This window comes from Procambarus clarkii, chromosome 81 (assembly GCF_040958095.1).
Source record: "Procambarus clarkii isolate CNS0578487 chromosome 81, FALCON_Pclarkii_2.0, whole genome shotgun sequence".
Lineage (NCBI taxonomy): Eukaryota > Metazoa > Arthropoda > Malacostraca > Decapoda > Cambaridae > Procambarus > Procambarus clarkii.
Genome location: NC_091230.1, coordinates 14,925,538 through 14,950,537, shown reverse-complemented (window position 1 = coordinate 14,950,537; position 25,000 = coordinate 14,925,538). Strand labels below are relative to the sequence as shown.

Below are 25,000 nucleotides of genomic sequence, written 5' to 3'. Positions count from 1 at the left end.
AGAGAGAACGAGAGAGAGAGAGAACGAGAGAGAGAGAGAGAGAGAGAGAGAGAGAGAGAGAGAGAGAGAGAGAGAGAGAGAGAGAGAGAGAGAGAGAGAGAGAGAACGAGAGAGAGAGAGAGAACGAGAGAGAGAGAGAACGAGAGAGAGAGAGAGAGAACGAGAGAGAGAGAGAGAGAACGAGAGAGAGAGAGAGAGAACGAGAGAGATAGAGAACGAGAGATAGAGCTCAAATCACACAACTTCAACCGTTGAGAGACCCAACTATACACCTGCAACAGGTGTAGAAGAGTTAAGCACCATGCAGCACAGTGCAAACATACAAAATTAACGTATTCCAAACCCAAGAGGGAAGATAACATTCCCACCACAGTACAGTACTGCAAGATGCGACAAAGTCAGTGTCCTATCGACAGAGTCCGAAAGTAATGTGATTTTGCCTACTGCCCAAATTACCATCCAGAATAAGAGGGCCAGGGTCCATGGCCATGGGTTGTTTGGCCAAGGGTTCCAAAGAACATTTGTCACTAAAAGGGTGGCAAATGATCTACAATTAAAGTCTGTAAAACAGGTGACATTGAAAATTTCGGGATTCTTAGCTGATACAGGACCTCAAGTCTACTAGGTGGTACAGCCATCGGTACGATTAGGCAGCTACGTCTGTCAAGTACAAGCCATTGTGGTGGACACAATTCCAATAGACCTACATGTACAAGGTCTGGTAGCTACTGCCAAATTCCTGAGAAATAGAGGAATAAAATTGGCAGATAAAATTAAGTCTGATCACCTCACCGACATCGGAATCCTTGTAGGTGCAGACTACTACCACCAATTCATCACTAGCCCTACTAAATATCAAGGCATAAACATGTTAAATTCTGCAGGAGGCAAATTACTCACAGACCCATTATTAAGCCTGAGGAGACCTATGGCTGCAGAAAAATAATACCAATAGAAATCTAAATTTGTCAGCTGATTATACAACTCCAGTAGCATTATACTAAGGAGAATACAGCTGACTATAACATCAGAGGTTGATCTTGATATCATCATTTAAAGCTGAAGTTCATGAGGTTCATGAGGCCTCAGTGGCAAATCAGTGAACAGTAGCCTAAAACCGCTACAAGTCACTGCTACCAATGTCACTGAACCCACTGCAGTCTCAGAATCATGCTTGACTTTAATGATTGACTATTCAATCCTCTGAATCAACTAACAAAATTAAACCCAATATGGCAGCCAAATAAACTCCAGCAAATAAGCACAAGGGAGCTTGACTCACTATTTAAATCCGACAACTGATTTTGATACATTTATTATTTAATCAAGATGTACAGTATTCCATGGGCCTCAGTGTTCATATATATCAGGGATCAGTTACCTGAACAAGCTTCAAGTTAATACAACTACCTGTAATGTCAGTGATCCCACCACAATCCCAGAATCATACTTGACTGTAGTAGTTGTTCACATTCAGTCCTCTGGGTTAAATAAAATGTAATTAGGCTAGAAATTTAGCCTCCCAAGAGTTAATAAGGAAATGAAATCGCCTAAGACTTCCAACTCCTGCAACTCTAGTACGAGACATCCGTCCTATACGAACTGACGCACAAATGTGTGATTACTAACTACTAACATCAAATTATTCTAATAATTCTGAGGAGGAGTATCGGTGTTCGTCTGTTCTAAATATTGGACTTCGGCCCATGTTCGGCCCCCCTGGAATTATATTGGAAAAACCGACATAATTTAAATACAAATCCACGAGTTATTTTCCCCACAGAAGCCAGGCAAACCTCCACTAGGCAAAAAAGATCATAAAAACAAATGAAAATAAACCCCAGAAGCACACCACAACAACAGGGCATCAGACACACACACAGCCGCAGCTAGGTATGCGAGCTGCGCAAGCACTGTGCGCCCCGACCCAGTAACAAACACTCCCTACCTAGGGCTAAACGAAAGCCCCAAGACTCCTGCCGACCCCAGGGGCAAGGTCAATGTCAAGCGACAGCAACCCCTACGGGAGTGAGAACCCGAAAGCCCCAGGAAAGATAAACCCTGAGACCCAAGGGAAGTACTTACAGGGTGCCTAGGGAAGAGAACTCTAAGAGCATACAGCCTGAAGAACAGCTTTCTCCTGGCCACTGCACCACCCACACAGCAGGCACAACACAAGAGCAAAATCCTGACAGGAGAATGAGGCCAGAAGTAATGTCAGCCCCAGTCAGCTTCAGTCGACGAGCTGGGGCTGAGCAGTTGGCTCGGGTAAGCGGTTTGATGACGTTTTGCTTGTTGCATTTTTTTTGGGGGGGGGGGGGGGAGTGAGAGTTCTTGAACGTTCGGTCTTGGGTTGCAATGTACTACCAGTTGGGGTTTGTTTTGGGACACCCACCTTTCTGGGTGCCTTCCCAGTTGATGGCAGACATGGATATACTCTCAAGAGTGGAGTTTTCATAGGCCATTGCTCCCTGTGCCTATCTGAGGAAGCCAGTTTCTGGCTCGTGGTTCCTGGTAGGTAAGAACTCCATGTGACTGATGCCCCAAACTAATGTAGCATATATCAGTCCGATAGCTTCAGGGAGCCGACATGGCTCCCCACAGAAATAAACACACAATCTGTTAAATGTCCACAAATTCAATTATTTGTTATATTAATTTAATTAAATCAACACAAACCTGAAGTCAATGCAAGTCTTTGAGGCAAATACATGCAAAGCTCTCATCCTTTAACCATCTACATTCAGTAATTCCACAAACATTTGTACTCAAGTGCAGTCAATATACGTGATTACACACACATAATTATTAGAATTAAAGTCAAATACCTGTCTATGTCTTCGTCTCTTTCTATGTAGATTTTGTTCTGCCCACACTTGACTAGTGACATCAACATTGTTGCGATCTTCCTCAAGACGACGAATCTTATCTTCCAGTTCACCTTCAATTGTATCCCACAACATCACTTTCTCATTCTGTTGATAACACATTATCACTTTCTTGTTCTTCTATTAAGAATTATTAAGAATTTACACACACACACACACACACACACACACACACACACACACACACACACACACACACACACACACACACACACACAGAGACAGAGAGAGACAGAGAGTGTCAGTGAGTCAGTCAATGAGTCAGTCATGTGTCAGCAAGTGAGCGAGTCAGTCGGTCAATGAGCGAGTCAGTCGGTCAATGAGCGAGTCAGTCGGTCAATGAGCGAGTCAGTCGGTCAATGAGCGAGTCAGTCGGTCAATGAGCGAGTCAGTCGGTCAATGAGCGAGTCAGTCGGTCAATGAGCGAGTCAGTCGGTCAATGAGCGAGTCAGTCGGTCAATGAGCGAGTCAGTCGGTCAATGAGCGAGTCAGTCGGTCAATGAGCGAGTCAGTCGGTCAATGAGCGAGTCAGTCGGTCAATGAGCGAGTCAGTCGGTCAATGAGCGAGTCAGTCGGTCAATGAGCGAGTCAGTCGGTCAATGAGCGAGTCAGTCGGTCAATGAGCGAGTCAGTCGGTCAATGAGCGAGTCAGTCGGTCAATGAGCGAGTCAGTCGGTCAATGAGCGAGTCAGTCGGTCAATGAGCGAGTCAGTCGGTCAATGAGCGAGTCAGTCGGTCAATGAGCGAGTCAGTCGGTCAATGAGCGAGTCAGTCGGTCAATGAGCGAGTCAGTCGGTCAATGAGCGAGTCAGTCGGTCAATGAGCGAGTCAGTCGGTCAATGAGCGAGTCAGTCGGTCAATGAGCGAGTCAGTCGGTCAATGAGCGAGTCAGTCGGTCAATGAGCGAGTCAGTCGGTCAATGAGCGAGTCAGTCGGTCAATGAGCGAGTCAGTCGGTCAATGAGCGAGTCAGTCGGTCAATGAGCGAGTCAGTCGGTCAATGAGCGAGTCAGTCGGTCAATGAGCGAGTCAGTCGGTCAATGAGCGAGTCAGTCGGTCAATGAGCGAGTCAGTCGGTCAATGAGCGAGTCAGTCGGTCAATGAATCAGTCAGTCAGTCGGTCAATGAATCAGTCAGTCAGTCGGTCAATGAATCAGTCAGTCAGTCGGTCAATGAATCAGTCAGTCAGTCGGTCAATGAATGAGTCAGTCAGTCGGTCAATGAATGAGTCAGTCAGTCGGTCAATGAATGAGTCAGTCAGTCGGTCAATGAATGAGTCAGTCAGTCAATGAATGAGTGAATCAATGAGTCGGTCGGTCGGTCGGTCGGTCGGTCGGTCAGTCAGTCAGTCAGTGCATTCCTAGTTAGTTCTTGTGATAGAATGGGCACTAACACAGGAACTAACTAGGAACGCAATTACACAATGAACTTTATTCATTTTAGTTATACAGTATAAAATATATCTTACCTGAATGTTACTCGAAGTATTACCGACACTTCAACAACTTCGGAAACACCATAGCCCCGGAAATAACGACCTGGGTACAGCCCCATATAGGCTGTTAAGGGGGCGTCAGGTTCCAAAAATGCAATAAATGAAAACTCGTTCGATTTCAATCAAACTTTTTTGACAAGTTCTATATGAAAAGTGTTTCATCTGGTCCAAGTTTCAGCATCGTAGCATAAATAGAAAGGGAGAAAAAAATATTGAAGTAGTTGTGAAAATTATGCAAAAATGGTCAAAATCGATCAAAATCAATTATCAATCAAAAGTGTCAACTGAAATCATAGCTATGACTCTTTGCTATCACAATAGCATATATTAAACAAATATTATAATTAGTTTAATTGAAAAAAAATATTTAAGAAAAAAAAAAAAAAAAGATTTATTTTTTTTCGGGCGATTTGCATCAAACTTACACACCTGACTGTACGTAAGCCTATCTGTAAGGATGCCAATTTTGGAGAAAATTGGTTGATGTCAACCTCAGCCACAGATTTTAGAACCTTAGACTTTATTCATTTCTGTTTTTTTTCAATTGACACAAACGTTTACAAAACTGATTCATTTTTTATTCAATTTACATGAAACTTACACAGTATATGTGGAGGGCATGTCTCTACATTGGAGACTTTTCATTTTTCTCTAAGTTCATTTATTGATTTTATAATAGCAATAAACATGCCATATTTGCAAAAAAATTTGGGGGAACTTTGAACATTTGTATTAGGAAAACTAAAGATGTTTTGGAAATTCTATAAATCAAAGTCCTTTTTTATATGCTAATGTGTCAGAAAAGTGTCACAGAATAATTATATCTGAAACATGTGTTCTGAAGTGTGGACTTGAAAATGTGTAAAAAACATTGAAAAAAAAAAAAAAAAAAAAAAAAAAAAATCTCCCTTTCTATTTATGCTGCAGTACTGAAACTTGGGACAATTTCAGCATTTTTCATATACAACTAGTCAAATAATATTGGTTGACATTGAACAACTTTCATGTATCAACCTCAGACGCCCCCTTAAACCGAGTGGATACCGTTAATATTAATTCATAAATAACTATAATAACCTCAGCAGCAGTACTAACCTCAAAGTTTTGTTTAGAGGCAAGAACTTCTGCTTCATGTTTATTAGTGATGTTTTGGAGCCGCAACTGTCGAAGGATACAAGCCACTTCCAGCCTGATACGCATGGCCTCCTGAAGTTCCTCCAATGGCATGAGGTACTCGGTAGCTTCTCCCACTCGCACTTCATCTAACTTAGCTTCAACCTGAGTTACTCGTTCACGATACAGTCTGAGGCAACACAAAACATGGGGTAGAAATTGAAAATGGTCGGCAGCTTCTCCCACTTGCACTTCATTTAACTTAGCGTCAACCAGAGTTGGTCGTTCACGGTACAGTCTGAGGCAACACAAAACATGGAACATAAGTTGATAAGCCACAAAATTAAGAGCACACTAATCTCTCTCAAGACCTATAAGACCAAAAAAATTGATCAACTGATTCTGTGGAAATCCATGTACAGACAGCTTGTACATGTTAATGTTTGCAGATGATGCAAAGTTAACCCTTAAACCATGCACAATGTATATACAGAACATACAATTTGAGTAATTGTCACCAAACTGCAAACATCGTATACATACAATTGAGGGTGCCGTGCATGATTTAAATGTCCCACAGCTACACAGGGTTCACATCACCTTCCTCAGGGCTCTAGTAAACAGACGCCATTTAAAAAAAAAATCGTGGGTAACATTCCCGGGTGTGAGAGCCTCAGTACTGAGTGAGCAACTAAGGTTGGTGTACTCAGCATGAACTAACAGCACTGCTGTTCAGCTTGTGACCACAGCATTGCCTAAAAATGTCAAAATATATATGCAACTACTATTATTCAGCGATGATAGTACAGTATTACAGAAGACCCCCTGGCTGTGATAAAAATGACCAGGATTTTTATAACAGGATTGTGGTGATAATTAGCACTGTGCATGGTATGAACATAAGAACAAAGGTAACTACAGAAGGCCTATTGGCCCATAAGAGGCAGCTCCTATTTATAACCACCCAATCCCACTCATATACATGTCCAACCCACGCTTGAAACAATCGAGGGACCCCACCTCCACTACGTTTCGTGGTAATTGGTTCCACAAATCAACAGCCCTGTTACCGAACCAGTATTTACCCAAGTCTTTCCTAAATCTAAACTTATCCAATTTATACCCATTGTTTTGCGTTCTGTCTTGTGTTGATACTTTTAATACCCCTATTAATATCCCTTTTGTTATGGCCATTCATCCACTTGTAAACCTCTATCTTGTCACCCCTAACTCTTCGCCTTTCCAGTGAATGCAATTTAAGCTTTGTTAATCTTTCTTCATATGAAAGATTTCTAATTTGGAGAATTAACTTAGTCATCTTACGCTGGACACATTCAAGTGAATTTATATCCATTCTATAGTACGGCGACCAAAACTGAACTGCATAATCTAAATGGGGTCTAACCAGAGTAAGATATAGCTGAAGAACCACACCAGGTGTCTTGTTACTAACGCTTCGATTAATAAATCCCAATGTCCTATTTGCCTTATTACGAACATTCAGGCATTGATCCTTTTGTTTTAAATTCTTACTAATCATAACTCCCAGATCCCTTTCCCAATCCAACCGCAATCTCAACACCATCCAGCTCGTATCTTGTAACTATCATCATTACCTAGCCTCAGAACTTTACATTTATCAGCATTAACCCTTAAAGTGCGCATCACGTCATATGACGTGTTGGACGTTGTTCCAGTCAACTGCGCATCACGTCATATGATGTGTTGGAGTACTACGCAAGATTTAAACGGCCCACAGATACACGGGGTTCACCACACCTTCATCAGGGCTCTTGTAAACAGACGCCATTTAAAAAAAAAATCGTGGGCCAAACTCCCGGGTGTTATTGGCTTCAGTATTGAGTGAGCAACCAACCCTGACGCACGCAGCATGAGCTAACAGCACTGCTGTTCAGCTTGTGACCAAGGCATCGCCTAAAAATGCCAAAATATACTTGTTCATGCTATTACGTAGCGATGATGATATTGCAGAAGACCCCTGACTGTGATAAAACTGACCAGGGTTCTGATAATAGCAGGATTGTGGTGATATTTAGCGCTGTGCGCCATGGAGGAAGGAGTAATGCTGTGGGAGGGAGGGTGGTGGCGATGTCTTCTGACTGTCTGTGACCACCTTTTATTGACTGCACTCAGTATACCAGCTTAGTGGTTCACTATGGTGAACATAAATGTAGATACTTATATATAACGTGTGTATAGAGGGTATAAACAGCAAGAGAAGGTTTGGAGCCACCATTTTGGTGAGGGCGATGGCGTCGTCTGCACGACGCCACCGTGCAGACGACGGTGTTGTTTACGGGTTACCACGATGGTCTTTGGGCACCATACCAGTTTATTTGTACAAGTATGGTGAATAAAACAGGTAGATATTTATATATAATGTGTGTATATAGCGTAATAACACCACACAGTATTGTTGGAGGAGAAATATTAGTGCGTCTGGCCTTGAGGGCAGCAGCCATCAGCTGACTGTGTGAGGTCCTACGTCTTTGTCCCTTTACTCACCATACAAGCTTAGATGTACAGTTATGGTGAACGAAACATGTAAATACTTATATATAACGTCTGTATATGAGATATATAGCGTAATAACACCACACAGTATTGTTGGAGGAGAAATATTAGTACATCTGGCCTTGAGGGCGGCAGCCATCAGCTGACTGTGTGAGGTCCTACGTCTTTGTGCCTTTACTCACCATACAAGCTTAGATGTACAGTTATGGTGAACAAAACATGTAAATACTTATATATAACGTCTGTATATGAGATATATAGCGTAATAACACCACACAGTATTGTTGGAGGAGAAATATTAGTACGTCTGGCCTTGAGGGCGGCAGCCATCAGCTGACTGTGTGAGGTCCTACGTCTTTGTGCCTTTACTCACCGTACAAGCTTAGATGTACAGTTATGGTGAACAAAACATGTAGAGACTTATATAAAACGTCTGTATACAGTGAATTATAGTAAAAACAGTATTGTGGGAGGAGAATGTGGGTGAGTCAGATGACTGGAGGGAGGGCGGGAGTGGCTGGTTGGTACACGGCGGTCACTCCTCGTTACTTTTTGACTCATAATAGCTACTTAGTGGTTCGTTATAGTGAACAAAACATGCAGATACTTATATATAACCTGTGCTTATAGTGTAATAACCGACAAAGTATTTGTTCACTGATTGATGAACATAATTGAATCAACAATATGCACACCATATTTTTGAGTACAGCAATGATTCACTCATTTTATTATATAAATATATCAAACTACACACTATTGAATAATATTACAGCAAAAAAACTATGAAAAATCAATCAGAGACATTGAAATAATTAGGTAATTATCTCTTTGTGGCAACTCCGGCCTGACAGCTGGCGAGCAACAGACCGCCAGGGACGCATGCTGAGTCAGCGCCTATAATTTGCCAGACTTCCCCGCCCTATAGAAGGCAATATATGCCACTTACGATTTTTTTATTATTTTTCACGTGATCAGTGAACACAAATTAACAGGTTAGGAAGAAAAAATATTTTTTTTTTTCAAAATGACATGCGCCTGTGGGGATGACAGGATATTAACCCTTACACTGCTCAGGGGTCATATGGACATTTACACCCCTGTGCGCAAGAAAAAAAAAAATTCAAAAAAATTTTTTTGTCTTCTAAACAAGTTAATTTGTGTCCCCTGAGCATGGAAAAAATAAAAAAAAAACCGTATATGACATATTTTGGGCGCAATTGACCGAGGAAGTCTGGCAAAAAGTGGGCGTTGACAGAGCGGTCGTCAGACCCGGTCAGCGTCACCCGCGTTGACAGATGGGAGTTGCCACAAAGATATTATTACCTAATTGTTTCAATGTCTCCGATTGATTTTTTCTTAGTTTTTTTGCAGTAATATTATTCAATAGTGTGTATTGTAATATATTTATATAATAAAAGTGGTTAATAATCGCTATACTCAAAAGTATGATGTGCATATTAGTGATTCAATTATTATGTTTATAAAACAATAAACAAATAGTTTTGCTGCTATTACACTCTATACACAGGTTATATATAAGTATTGGCATGTTTTGGTCACCATAACGAACCACTAAGTTGGTATTGAGAGTCGAAAAGCAACAAGGAGTTACCGCCACACACCAGCCAGCCACTCGCTGCCACTCCCTCAACACACGCACTAAACTTTCTCCCCCAACAATACCAGTTGTGGTGTTATTACACTATATACAGACGTTATATATAAGTATGTGTATATTTTGTTCACCACAACTGTACAGCTAAGCTGATATAGTTAGTTCAGGCACTAAGAGTCGTCGCTATACACAGATGGCGGCTGGCGGCTCCCTCACTCTTTCAAAGTCACACGCACTAAACTTTCTCCCCCAACAATACCTTTTGCAGTGTTATTACCCTATATACACATATTATATATAAATATCTACATGTTTTATGCACCGTAACTGTACACCTAAGCTTGTAGAGCGCCCAAAGAGCATAGTGGCCACCCTCTAAACAGCTAGAGAAATCGTGCAGACGACGTCACCTCCGTCACCCATATGGTTCCTCCCAGCATAATCCTTTTGCTGTTATTACACTAATACACACATTATATATAAGTATCTACATTTGTGTTCACCATAGAGAACCACTGACCTGGTATGGTGAACGCAAACAATAACAGGTGGCCACACAGTCAGTAAACGATGCTGTCTCCCTCCGTCTCTCAGCATCACTCCTCACACAGCGCTAATTATTACAACAATCCTGCTATTATCACAACCCTGGTTATTTATATCACAGTCATTGGTCATCTGTAATATTGTCATCGCTAAATAATAACAATTATATATTTATTTTGACATTTTTCGGCGATGCTGTGGTCACAAGCTGAACATCAATGCTGTTCGCTCATGCTGCGTGCGCCGGCCTTGGTTGCTCCAACAGTACTGTGCCTCTCACACCTGAGAATATTGCCCACGATTTTTTTTTAAAATGGCATCTGTTTACAAGAGCCCTGAGGAAGCTACTGTGAACCCCGTGTAGCCGCGGGCCATTTGAATCAGGCCTGGCACCCTATGGCGTATATATACGCCATGCGCACCATGGGACATGTTACTCAGGGCGTATATATACGCCATGCGCAGTTTAAGGGTTAAACCCTGAGCATGTTAAGGGTTAAACTGCATCTGCCAATCCTTTGACCATTTCAAAACCCTATCTAGATCAACTTGAAGTGATAGCGAGTCCTCCTCCGAATTAATTTCCCTACCGATTTTTGTATCATCGGCAAATTTGCAAATGTTGCTACTCAGACCTGAATCTAAATCATTAATATATATTATAAACAACAGAGGTCCCAGGACAGAGCCTTGGGGCACTCCACTATCATTATCCCACTCTGACTTAACCCCATTTATACTAACTCTGTTTCCTTTGGAATAGCCATGCCCTAATCCAACTTAATATAGCACCCCCAATACCATGAGCCTCTATTTTTTTTTAATCAGTCTTTCATGTGGCACTGTATCAAAAGCTTTGCTAAGGTCAAGGTACACAACATCACAATCCTTACCACTATCAACCGCCTCAACTATGCTGGTATAAAAAGATAGCAAATTTGTTAAACATGAACGGCCATTTGTAAAACCATGTTGTGACGCATTTATTTCTATTTGTTTATTTCTGTCTGAAACACACACTGTTTCAAGTGTGGGTTGGACATGTATATGAGTGGGATTGGCTGGTTATAGATAGGAGCTGCCTCGTATGGGCCAATAGGCCTTCTGCAGTTACCTTTGTTCTTATGTTCTTATTAATTTATGTTTTTCAAGATGAAGATGAATTGTACAGTATTTGCAATTATCGATTCAAGTAACTTTCCCACAATAGACGTTAGGCTAATTGGCCAATAGTTTGATGCAAGTTATCAATCTCCTTTCTTAAAAATTGGTACCACATTAGCTACCTTCCATGATTCTGGCACTCTGCCTAACTCTATTGATTTATTAAATATGGTAGACAGTGGCTTGGAAAGCTCCTCTTTGCATTCTTTAAGCACCCTGGCAAACACTTCATCCGGCCCTGGGGATTTGTTTGGTTTTAGTTTTACCATTTGTTTAATTACATCCTCCCTGGTAACTGCTAAACTAGTCAACCTATCCTCATCTCCACCCACATAGACTTGTTCGGTTGAAGGCATATTGTTAGGTTCCTCTTTAGTAAATATAGATATAAAATATTTATTAAAAATACTACCCATCTCCTCGTCATCATCCATTATTTGACCTGTCTCAGTTTTTAATGGACCTATCCTTTCCCTAGTCTTAGTTCGATATAATTGAAAAAAACCTTTAGGATTTGTCTTAGCTTGCCCTGCTATGCGAACTTTATAGTTTCTTTTTGCTTTCCTTATCTTTTTTAACATTTCTAACCAGTTGTACGAATTCCTGTTCTAAACTGATTTCCCCAAAAGTATGGGTGGAGGAGTAATCTTGGCGAGGGAGGCAGGTAGTGTCATCTGCTGACTGTGTGGCAAACTGGTATTGTCTGAACTCACCATACCAGCTTAGTGGTTTGCTATGGTGAGCACAAACGTAGATACTTATGTATAATGTGTGTATATAGTGTATAACAGCAAAAAGGAGTATGTTGGGAGGAGCCATTTTGGTGAGGGAGGAAGGAAGCATCAGCTGACTGTGTGGTGACCTCTTATTGTCTGAACTCACCATACCAGCTTAGTTGTTCAGTTATAGTGAATAAAACATGTATATACTTATATATAATATATGTATATAGTGTATACAAGCAGAAACAGTATGGTGGGAGGAGGAATATTGGCGAGTAAGGTGTTGGTGTTGGTGCAGGAGGGAAGGTGGCGGCATTTGCTGGCCGGTGTGTGGCGGCAACTCTTGTTGTTTTGACTCACCATACCAACTTAGTGGCTCATTGTAGTGAACAAAACATGCAGATACTTATATATATAACATGTGTATATAGTGTAATAACAGCAAAACTATTTGTTTATTGTTTTATGAACATAATTGAATCACTAATATGCACACCATACCTTTTAGTAAAGCGATAAACGGGGAACTTACAAACATTAAATGGGAAAATATTCTAAGAAATAAAAATCCTACACAGGGAATAGAAAAACTGACTTCTGAAGCATATGAAGCCTGTCTGAAACATGTTCCGTTGAAGAAAGCCAGAAAGAAGTCCAATGTAGAAAGAGAACACAGACGACATTACAAAAGGAGGAAGAAATTAACGAAAATGCTTAAACAGACACGACTCTCCATACAGAGAAGAAATAATTTAAACAGGGAGATTGAAGAAATCGAACAGAGACTGAAGCATTCCTACCAGACTGAAGAAAGGCAACTAGAACAGAAAGCAATTCAAGAAATAAAGAAAAACCCAAAATATTTCTTCACATATGCTAAATCAAAAGCGAAAACCACTGCCAGTATTGGACCTATTCGTATTAGTGAAGGTTCATACACTGAGGATGACAAAGAAATTAGTGAAAACCTAAAAAAGCAGTATGAAGACATGTTTAGCACAGTATGAAAGTGGAAGATTCAGACAATTTCTTTATGAATGATACTCAAACACCTGTAAATATAACTGATATCAACACGAGCGTGGCAGATTTTGAAAGAGAAATTGACAATATGCCCATGCACCCAGCCCTAGGTCCAGACTCATGGAATTCAATACAGTGGTACCTCGGAATGCGAGTGTCCCTGTATGCGAGTTTTTCGGAAGACGAGCAGGATTTACTCCAAAAATATGTCTCGGAAGGCGAGGGTTACCTCGGGACGCGAGTTTGTTGATACGTGTACAGGCCGACTGGCGCGTGGTGGCATGGCGATCGCGCCTCAGTTTACCAGTGTCTCGCGCCCAGTGACTATCCCACCTGAATTCTTCACAAGGATTTACAGTTTTTTATCGTTTTTTTTGCCATTTGAGCATAAAAGTTGTCATTATATATATCTTGCCATGGGTCTCAAGAAAGCCATTGGTAAGGTTCAACCTAAGAAAATAGCTGTGAGTAGAGGCAGTAGAGGATGTCCCTTCTTGATTGAGAAAATGTGTGAAGTATGGGAAGAACTGCAAAGTTTTGTTGAAAAAACTCACCCAGATAAAGCTGTAGCAGGCCGTTGCATTGACCTTTTAAATGATAATGTGATGTCTTACTACAGACAAGTGTTAAAATGTAGGGAAAAACAAGTGTCATTAGACAAATTCTTAGTAAAACAAGCAAGTCCTAGTGGTATGCAGGCAAAATGTGCCAGAGTGTGCATACCAGTGAAGTCCTCACTGCCTGATGTGATAATGGAAGGGGACTCCCCTTCCAAACAGTTACTCCTCTCTTCCTCCCACCTCCTCACCATCTTCCATACACCTACAGCACTCAACAGCAAGTAATAACTTGAACATAGTTTTGTAGGTTTGTTTAGATGAATTAGGTATAAAAATTTAGTTTGATGTGGGGTTTTTGGGGTAGTCAGGAACGGATTAATTCATTTCCCTTTATTTCTTATGGGGAAATTAGCTTCGGAATGCGAGTTTTCGGAATACGAGGCATCTCCAGGAACCAATTAAACTCTTAAACTGAGGTATGCCTGTATTTATAAAGAAATGCAAAGTGCCAGTAGCACAGGCACTCAGTATAGTGTGGAGGAAGAGCTTGGACACGGGAGATACCATATGCGCTTAAAGCAGCAGACATTGCCCCTCTACACAAGGGAGGTAGCAAAGCATTGGCAAAGAATTATAGACCAGTTGCACTAACATCCCACATAATAAAAGTATTTGAAAGAGTAATCAGGAGTCAGGTCACTAGATTCATGGAAACCAATGACCTCCACAATCCAGGCCAACATGGATTTAGAGCAGGAAGATCATGCCTCTCACAGCTACTTGACCACTATGACAAAATCACTGAGGCATTAGAGGAAAAACATAACGCAGATGTTGTATACACAGATTTTGCAAAGGCATTCGACAAATGTGACCATGGAGTGATTGCACACAAAATGAGGTTAATGGGTATAACTGGTAAAGTAGGAAGCTGGATACTCAATTTCCTGTCGAACAGAACACAGAGTAACAGTCAATCAAGTAAAATCGAGTCCGAGCGCAGTTAAAGGCTCTGTACCTCAAGGTACAGTCCTTGCACCACTGCTGTTCCTTATTCTCATATCAGATATAGACAAAAACACAAGTCACAGCTTTGTGTTATCCTTTGCAGATGATACAAAAATCAGCATGAAAATTACCTCTGCTGAAGACATTGATAAACTACAAACAGATATTAACAAAGTTTTCGATTGGGCAGCAGATAATAACATGATGTTTAATGGTGATAAATTCCAGGTACAGTACTCAGATACGGCAAAAATGAGGATCTTAAACATAATACAGGGTACAAAACACAATCGAATCTGCCCATAGTAGGAACACAGCATGTCAAGGATTTGGGAATAATGATGTCCGACGACCTAACGTTCAGGGATCATAACCAAGCAAGTATTGCGTCAGCCAGAAAAATGATAGGATGGATAACGAGAACCTTCAAGTTCAGAGATCTCATCACAATGGTAGTACTCTTCAAATCACTTGTGTTGTCCTATCTTGAGTATTGCTCAGTACTCACTTCCTCCCTTCAGAGCAAGAGAGATTGCTGAAATTGAGGGAATACAGAGAACATATACGGCACGCATAGACGAGATAAAGCATCTAAATTATTGGGATCGTCTCAAAGCTCTCCAAAGTACTCACTAGAAAGGAAACGAGAGAGATACCAAAAAAATATACACATGGAAATACTGGAGGGACAGGTCCCAAATCTGCACAGTAAAAAACAACGTACTGGAGTGAACGATATGGAAGAAAATGCAGAATAGAACCAGTGAAGAGCAGAGGTGCCATGGGCACAATCAGAGAACACTGTATGAACATCAGAGGTCCACTGTTGTTCGTCCTACCTGCGAGCATCAGAAATATTACAGGAACAACCGTGGACATTCTTGGGCATAGCATTTTATCAAATCACTTCATTCTTTGGGAACTAACTATATCAGCTTAGTTGTACAGTTTTGGTAAACAAAACATATAGGTACTTATATATAACATCTGTATAGTGTAATAACACCACAAACGGTATTGTTGGGGGGAGAAAGTTTAGTGCGTGTAACCTTGAATGAGTGAGGGAGGCAGCCGCCAGCCGACTGTGTGTAGCGACGACTCTTAGTGCCTGAACTAACTATATCAGCCTAGGTGTATAGTGGTGTTGAACATAAACATTTACAGTCTCCGTGGTGTAGTAGTAAGACACTCGCCTGGCGTTCCGCGAGCGCTATGTCGGGTTCGTATCCTGGCCGGGGAGGATTTACTGGGCGCAATTCCTTAACTGTAGCCTCTGTTTAACGCAACAGTAAAATGTGTACTTGGATGAAAAAACGGTTCTTCGCGGCAGGGGATCGTATTCCAGGGACCATAGGATTAAGGACTTGCCCGAAACGCTACGCGTACTAGTGGCTGTACAAGAATGTAACAACTCTTGTATATACAGAGCACCACTTGGTTTCCGAACTTTAGTTATCCGAAACTTCCAGTTTCCCGATTGGGGTTGGGGAGTCATGCTACCCGAACAAAGTTCGGGTAGGAAGGGGTCCGCCAAGCGTCACGCCGGCTTGTTGTGGTGGGTGGGAGATGGTCCAGTTTGCCCGCTGTGACTTCACAGATTCACGGCCTATTATTCCTATTATTTTGAATTGCCATAAGGCTGGAATGTTCATTCTGTGCTTTTGTTTTACATATCTGCACAATCAAGAAACATCTGTGCACCATGTTGGCTCCAAATGCACGCATTGCATCAGTGATGGCTGACTGGTGGGTGGATGGACGATGGAGTTTAGGTGGGAGGCAGTATGAATGAGGGGGGGGGAGAGAGAGATGCTAGGAGGGAGGGGGAGGTAGGGAGAGATGTTAGGAGGTAGGGAGAGATGTTAGGAGGTAGGGAGAGATGTTAGGAGGTAGGGAGAGATGCTAAGAGGGAGGGGGAGGTAGGGAGAGATGCTAGGAGGTAGGCAGGAAGGGATGGAAGTACAGTGGTACCTCGGAATGCGAGTGTCCCTGTATGCGAGTTTTTCGGAAGACGAGCAGGATTTACTCCAAAAATATGTCTCGGAAGGCGAGGGTTACCTCGGGACACGAGTTTGTTGATACGTGTACAGGCCGACTGGCGCGTGGTGGCATGGCGATCGCGCCTCAGTTTACCAGTGTCTCGTGTCCAGTGACTATCCCACCTGAATTCTTCACAAGGATTTACAGTTTTTTATCGGTTTTTTGGCCATTTGAGCATAAAAGTTGTCATTATATATCTTGCCATGGGTCTCAAGAAAGCCATTGGTAAGGTTCAACCTAAGAAAATAGCTGTGAGTAGAGGCAGTAGAGGATGTCCCTTCTTGATTAACAAAATGTGTGAAGTATGGGAAGAACTGCAAAGTTTTGTTGAAAAAACTCACCCAGATAAAGCTGTAGCAGGCCGTTGCATTGACCTTTTAAATGATAATGTGATGTCTTACTACAGACAAGTGTTAAAATGTAGGGAAAAACAAGTGTCATTAGACAAATTCTTAGTAAAACAAGCAAGTCCTAGTGGTATGCAGGCAAAATGTGGCAGAGTGTGCATACCAGTGAAGTCCTCACTGACTGATGTGATAATGGAAGGGGACTCCCCTTCCAAACAGTAACTCCTCTCTTCCTCCCACCTCCTCACCATCTTCCATACGCCTACAGCATTCAACAGCAAGGTAAGTAATAACTTGAACATAGTTTTGTAGGTTTATTTAGATGAATTAGGTATAAAAATTTAGTTTGATGTGGGGTTTTTGGGGTAGTCAGGAACGGATTAATTCATTTCTTTTTATTTCTTATGGGGAAATTAGCTTCGGAATGCGAGTTTTCGGAATACGAGGCATCTCCAGGAACCAATTAAACTCTTAAACTGAGGTATGCCTGTAGTGAGAATTAGGGAGGGAAAGGCAGGCAGGCAGGCACAGGCAGGCAGGCACAGGCAGGCAGGCACAGGCAGGCAGGCACAGGCAGGCAGGCAGGCGCAGCAGGGAGTGAGTGGTAGTCACGCGGTTGAACCGCGTGACCTTGAGAGATGGGATGTAGGGGGGCGGGTGGTTTGTTGGTGGTGGGGGCGAGACCGGCTCATTCCCGAAGATGAGCCTAACACACACTACCCGTTAGCATGATGGCAGGGAGGGAGGCAGGCTGGCTGGAAAGGAAGCAGGCTGGCAGGCTGGGAAGGAGGCAGGCAGGCAGGCAGGCTTGCAGGCTGGGAAGGAGGCAGGCAGGCAGGCAGGCAGGCTTGCAGGCTGGGAAGGAGGCAGGCAGGCAGGCAGGCTTGCAGGCTGGGAAGGAGGCAGGCAGGCTTGCAGGCTGGGAAGGAGGCAGGCAGGCAGGCAGGCTTGCAGGCTGGGAAGGAGGCAGGCAGGCAGGCAGGCTTGCAGGCTGGGAAGGAGGCAGGCAGGCTTGCAGGCTGGGAAGGAGGCAGGCAGGCAGGCAGGCTTGCAGGCTGGGAAGGAGGCAGGCAGGCAGGCAGGCTTGCAGGCTGGGAAGGAGGCAGGCAGGCAGGAAGCGATATATGGGTGTTGAAGTGAACCATGAACCACGTGACCTTTGAGTGTGTGTGTGTGTGTATGGGTTTGGGGTGGGGGGAGAGGGGGAGGTGTATCGGTGGTGGGGGAGGGACCGGCTGACTCCGTAAGCCTAACCACACTCCACAGACCTGTGACCCAGATTTGTTTCTTAAATGTACAGTACATCATCGTATATTTTAGGCAGGATGTGCCTGCAGGCTGGCAGGAAACATCCAGAGGATGTTTGCCAGACGTCTTAATAATCAGTTAGGAACAATTAAGGACTTTTATAAAGCGGATCAGGACTTCACTTATTGGCGAGTACAAACAAAACACAGTCGCATTTATGCTATGAACCTGTCGATTTTTTCCCCTAGAGGTTTTTCGTAAATTTTTTCGGAAAAATTTCTTTTTACATTTCTAGTTTATTTTTTCCCCTCTATTTCTCGTATACGAACTTACATGTTAACCGACGGGTCTCGTCCCCAAGGGGTTCGGAAACCAAGTGGTGCTCTGTATCTCAAAAAAAAAAAAAAAAAAAAAAAAAAAAAAAAAAAAAAAACAGGATGGTGGGAGAAGAAAGTGGATGAGGGAGGCATTGTTGAGGGAGTGGAACCGAGAGGCTGGCTGGTGTGTGGCGGTCACTCCTCGTTGCTTTTCAACTCACAATACCAACTTAGTGATTCATTATGGTGAACAAAACATGCAGATATATAACCTGTGTATAGAGTGTAATAACAGCAAAAATATTTGTTTATTGTTTTATGAACATAATAATTGAATCACTAATATGCACATCATACTTTTGAGTATAGCGATGATTCACCCCTTTTATTATATAAATATATCACAATACACACTATTGAATAATATTACTGCAAAAAAATAAGAAAAAATCAATCAGAGACATTGAAATAATTAGGTAATACTAGTAATATCTTTGTGGCAACTCCCACCTGACAGTTCGGGTGACGCTGACTGGCTCTGATGACCGCTCTGTCAACGCCCACATTTTGCCAGACTTCCTCGGCCTATTGCGACCAAAATATGTCACCTACGATTTTTGTTTTATTTTTCCCATGCTCAAGGAATACAAATTAACATTTTTAGAAAACGAAACAATTTTTTATATTTTTTTTTTTTTGTCTTGCGCACATGGGTGCAAACCACCTCAGGACCCCTTAGCAGCTTAAGGGTTAAAGAAATGTCTAAGTTCCCCATAATGTTCTCACCTGAAATCAGGTTTTTCAACTGCTTCAACCTCCTTATTTTTTTCCAGATTATAACGCATTGCATACTTTATTCCCAAAAAGACATGGTCACTTTTACCCAAGGAAGGTACTGAATGTTAAATACCTCTTCCTCTTTCCTGATAAATATCAAATCCAGCATGGAGGGAACATCCCCTTCCCTCATCCTCCTACTTACTTACTTGCTTGCTTGCGTGGAAAAAAAAGTAGATTGATAGACAGCTGAGAGGTGGGCCAAAAGAGCCAGAGCTCAACCCCCTCAAGCACAACTAGCTGAATACTGACAGATAAGCCCCAGCATGCATTTGTTCGTGTTAATGCCACAGCAGCCACTTACATCCAGATACAGTATAAGAACAGGCACTACCACACCTTCATGCAACCCTATTGCTGCATTATCTTGTCATCTTCCAAACTAGGACACAAATATTGCATTTATCAACTTACACAGGAGATGAATGCCAAGAAAACAACATGCTACTCAAAATTAATGGTACATTGGAATGCAGATCAAATTTCACAAACACCTCCCTAAGTTCACCTTTTTAACTCTTAATTACATAATATGCCAAACAGGTACATGTATACCAGTACCTGTATACTGTATATACTGTACTGGAAGTGCTCCAATCCATTCCCAAATATTATATAGATTTTACAATATAATATTAATACAGTATTATATTACATTACAGTATATTATATTATATTTATATATATATATATATATATATATATATATATATATATATATATATATATATATATATATATATATATATATTTATATATATATATATATATATATATATATATATATATATATATATATATATATATTTATATATATATATATATATATATATATATTTATATATATATATATATATATATATATATTTATATATTTATATATATATATATTTATATATATATATATATATATATATATATTTATATATTTATATATATATATATATATATATATATATATATATATATATATATATATATATATATTATATACAGTGGAACCTCTATTAACGAGTTTAATCCGTTCTGGCACCGAGCTCGTTACCTGGAAAACTCGTCTTTGGAAACAAATTTCCCCATTTAAAATAAAGGAAATAAATTTAATCCGTTCCACTCCCAAAAACATCCATACTTGTATGACTTTTTTTTATGTAAATATAATATTGCACATGTAAATATAAATGTTTTGTTGTAGTGTTTTAATATTTACTTTACCTTATGAAGAGTAGTTGCTGGCTTGAGGGAGACGATGGGGAGGTGGGAAGGATGAGAGGGGTTATGGTGTGGAAGGAGAATCCACCTCTGAGTCAGGCGGACTCTCTTCTTGGGAATTTCACCCAAATTTCATTTCAAATGTCACACAAGGATGCGTTAGACCAGCACCAAATAAAAAACTACGTTGATTACACTCGTTGTGTCAACAATATAATAGTCTTACCACGAAGATACAATACAATGCCGTTTTCTCAAATAGGCAATGTGGTTATTAAAGAAAACGGAAATTTCATGGCAAACATTTATACAATCCCCAAGTCGATCGGATAAGAATTGGATTTTATAGAAATATTTGCTCAAATGACACTTGAGCGCGGTGTTTGGGTGCATTCAAGAGAAAAAAAAGTGTGTTACGTTCAAGCGACATATACCTGCGAAAGTGATAACACACTTTATATATACGTACATATATATATAGTGTTATCACAAAGTGATAAATTAATTAAACATTTTCACATACCGGGTTGTCACTGCTTTATCAGGGCAGCTTTTCCAAGAATGCGTTCACCTTTTCAAACATTCCAAACACTTCCCTGATCTCAGTGGAAGAGGCAGCATCCTCCCTTACCTCCACATTCCCTTACTAATGGTGTAAATTGTTCATGAGGACCTGCCATACTTCCTTGTGAGATCAATCACAGACACCACACTCATGCTTTGCTATAATTTCCTTCTTTAAATCCACAGTAATTGTGTCTTTCTTCCTCTTGACAACACTATCTTTAGCAAGCAGCTTCTTTGGAGACATCGTGTGTTACAAATTGTAGTCGCAAAACCACTAAAAACCCAAAGAAAAGCTCAAATAAATCCATAGGGATGCTTGTCGTGTAAGATACAACAACACTGGCGTCGGAGGCGTCCGAGAATTTGCGAGAACCCGCGAGACGCTAGGAAGCTCCATGTGGTTTCACTCGTTAATAGAGGCGAGCTCGTCAATAGAGACAAATTTGCTGCGAGTGGCTTGCTCGTTACTGGAAAAACTCGTTAATAGAGCCACTCGTTAATAGAGGTTCCACTGTATATATATATATATATATATATATATATATATATATATATATATATATATATATATATATATATATATATATATATATATATATATATATATATATATACAGTGGAACCTCTATTATATATATATATATATATATTTGTATCAAAGTTCAAATAAAGTAAATATATATGTGTACATACAAAAGAATGGGGGTGGTAGGAGAAGATAATATTAGTGTTCAGTGAGAAACCACAAGGTCTCCTCTGAATACTTTTTATTTTCTTCTCCGAGGCTATGGGTCCCCACATTGGCACCAGAGGTGGTACCCTCACAAACTTTATAAAAAAAAAAAAAAAAAAAAAATATATATATATATATATATATATATATATATATATATATATATATATATATATATATATATATATATATATATATTTTGGTAGCAGTCTTTCCTGTAGACATATTTTATTAAATATGACCGAAAAAGTAAGATTAATAATTCTAACACGAATTTTCTCAATCTTTCGTACATTATGCTTCACTGTTGGAGGTAAATCAAAAATCACTTCTCCAAAATTCATTTTTATTTCTAGTCTGACGCGACACGGGCGCGTTTCGTAAAACTTATTACATTTTCAAAGACTTCACAAATACACAACTGATTAGAACTTGCGTTTCCCTGATTTTATATCTACATTTGAGTGAGGTGGGAAGGGTGATGTGGCATTACATTTGAGTAAGGTGGGAAGGATGATGTGGCATTAGAGGATATTAATAGGGTATTAAAAGTATCAACACAAGACAGAACACGAAACAATGGATATTGAATAGAAGTGTTTGTAGAAAGCCTATTGGTCCATATTTCTTGATGCTTCTATATTGGAGCGGAGTCTTGAGGTGGGTAGAATATAGTTGTGCAATAATTGGCTGTTGATTGCTGGTGTTGACTTCTTGATGTGTAGTGCCTCGCAAACGTCTAGCCGCCTGCTATCGCTGTATCTATCGATGATTTCTGTGTTGTTTACTAGGATTTCTCTGGCGATGGTTTGGTTATGGGAAGAGATTATATGTTCCTTAATGGAGCCCTGTTGTTTATGCATCGTTAAACGCCTAGAAAGAGATGTTGTTGTCTTGCCTATATACTGGGTTTTTTGGAGCTTACAGTCCCCAAGTGGGCATTTGAAGGCATAGACGACGTTAGTCTCTTTTAAAGCGTTCTGTTTCGTGTCTGGAGAGTTTCTCATGAGTAGGCTGGCCGTTTTTCTGGTTTTATAGTAAATCGTCAGTTGTATCCTCTGATTTTTGTCTGTAGGGATAACGTTTCTATTAACAATATCTTTCAGGACCCTTTCCTCTGTTTTATGAGCTGTGGAAAAGAAGTTCCTGTAAAATAGTCTAATAGGGGGTATAGGTGTTGTGTTAGTTGTCTCTTCGGAGGTTGCATGGCTTTTCACTTTCCTTCTTATGATGTCTTCGATGAAACCATTGGAGAAGCCGTTATTGACTAGAACCTGCCTTACCCTACAGAGTTCTTCGTCGACTTGCTTCCATTCTGAGCTGTGGCTGAGAGCACGGTCGACGTATGCGTTAACAACACTCCTCTTGTACCTGTCAGGGCAGTCGCTGTTGGCATTTAGGCACATTCCTATGTTTGTTTCCTTTGTGTAGACTGCAGTGTGGAAACCTCCGCCCTTTTCCATGACTGTTACATCTAGAAAAGGCAGCTTCCCAATGGCTTCTCCAATGGTTTCATCGAAGACATCATAAGAAGGAAAGTGAAAAGCCATGCAACCTCCGAAGAGACAACTAACACAACACCTATACCCCCTATTAGACTATTTTACAGGAACTTCTTTTCCACAGCTCATAAAACAGAGGAAAGGGTCCTGAAAGATATTGTTAATAGAAACGTTATCCCTACAGACAAAAATCAGAGGATACAACTGACGATTTACTATAAAACCAGAAAAACGGCCAGCCTACTCATGAGAAACTCTCCAGACACGAAACAGAACGCTTTAAAAGAGACTAACGTCGTCTATGCCTTCAAATGCCCACTTGGGGACTGTAAGCTCCAAAAAACCCAGTATATAGGCAAGACAACAACATCTCTTTCTAGGCGTTTAACGATGCATAAACAACAGGGCTCCATTAAGGAACATATAATCTCTTCCCATAACCAAACCATCGCCAGAGAAATCCTAGTAAACAACACAGAAATCATCGATAGATACAGCGATAGCAGGCGGCTAGACGTTTGCGAGGCACTACACATCAAGAAGTCAACACCAGCAATCAACAGCCAATTATTGCACAACTATATTCTACCCACCTCAAGACTCCGCTCCAATATAGAAGCATCAAGAAATATGGACCAATAGGCTTTCTACAAACACTTCTATTCAATATCCATTGTTTCGTGTTCTGTCTTGTGTTGATACTTTTAATACCCTATTAATATCCTCTAATGCCACATCATCCTTCCCACCTTACTCAAATGTAATGCCACATCACCCTTCCCACCTCACTCAAATGTAGATATAAAATCAGGGAAACGCAAGTTCTAATCAGTTGTGTATTTGTGAAGTCTTTGAAAATGTAATAAGTTTTACGAAACGCGCCCGTGTCGCGTCAGACTAGAAATAAAAATGAATTTTGGAGAAGTGATTTTTGATTTACCTCCAACAGTGAAGCATAATGTACGAAAGATTGAGAAAATTCGTGTTAGAATTATTAATCTTACTTTTTCGGTCATATTTAATAAAATATATATATATATATATATATATATATAATATATATATATATATATATATATATATAATATACAACTTTAGAACACTTTCCCACCAGGAGACTCGAACCCTAGCCAGCACAGAAGCCTTCCAGCAACTGGCATAACAGGTACGCCTTAACCCTCTTCACCACCTGCTCAGACCCTTAAAAGAGATGGTAATTTCGGAGTATTTAAATACACCAAAGATCAACACCTCCCAAGAGCACTAGAGCAAGTGAGGGGTCATTTAGACGTTAATTTCATCAAGTCCCTGTTAATATGGGAAGACACAGTGTCTATGCTTAAGGCACAACTCTCCTAAACACGAGAGTGAAGTATACAACTTTAGAACACTTTCCCACCTGGAAGGCTTCTGTGCTGGCTAGGGTTCGAGTCTCCTGGTGGGAAAGTGTTCTAAAGTTGTATACTTCACTCTCGTGTTTAGGAGAGTTGTGCCTTAAGCATAGACACTGTGTCTTCCCATATTAA

The 25,000-nt window shown here is 40.7% G+C and overlaps 1 protein-coding gene across 3 annotated transcripts in view; it reads right to left on the bottom strand.

Moving 5' to 3' along the window:
* Brms1 (breast cancer metastasis-suppressor 1-like protein) overlaps positions 1-25,000 on the bottom strand; it is a 51,968-nt gene that overhangs the window by 20,580 nt on the left and 6,388 nt on the right. For 2 of the 3 annotated variants that reach the window (XR_006774738.2, XM_045766523.2), the window contains exons 3-4: positions 5,478-5,793; positions 2,829-2,975 (exon numbers count right to left, since the gene is read on the bottom strand). Coding sequence is in view for 2 of the 3 variants with exons in the window: in XM_045766523.2 (XP_045622479.1) it covers positions 2,829-2,975; positions 5,478-5,793 (463 nt within the window). In the remaining variant the exon portion in view is untranslated. The remainder of the gene's footprint in view (positions 1-2,828; positions 2,976-5,477; positions 5,794-25,000) is intronic. The other variant, XM_045766524.2, reaches the window with a different exon arrangement.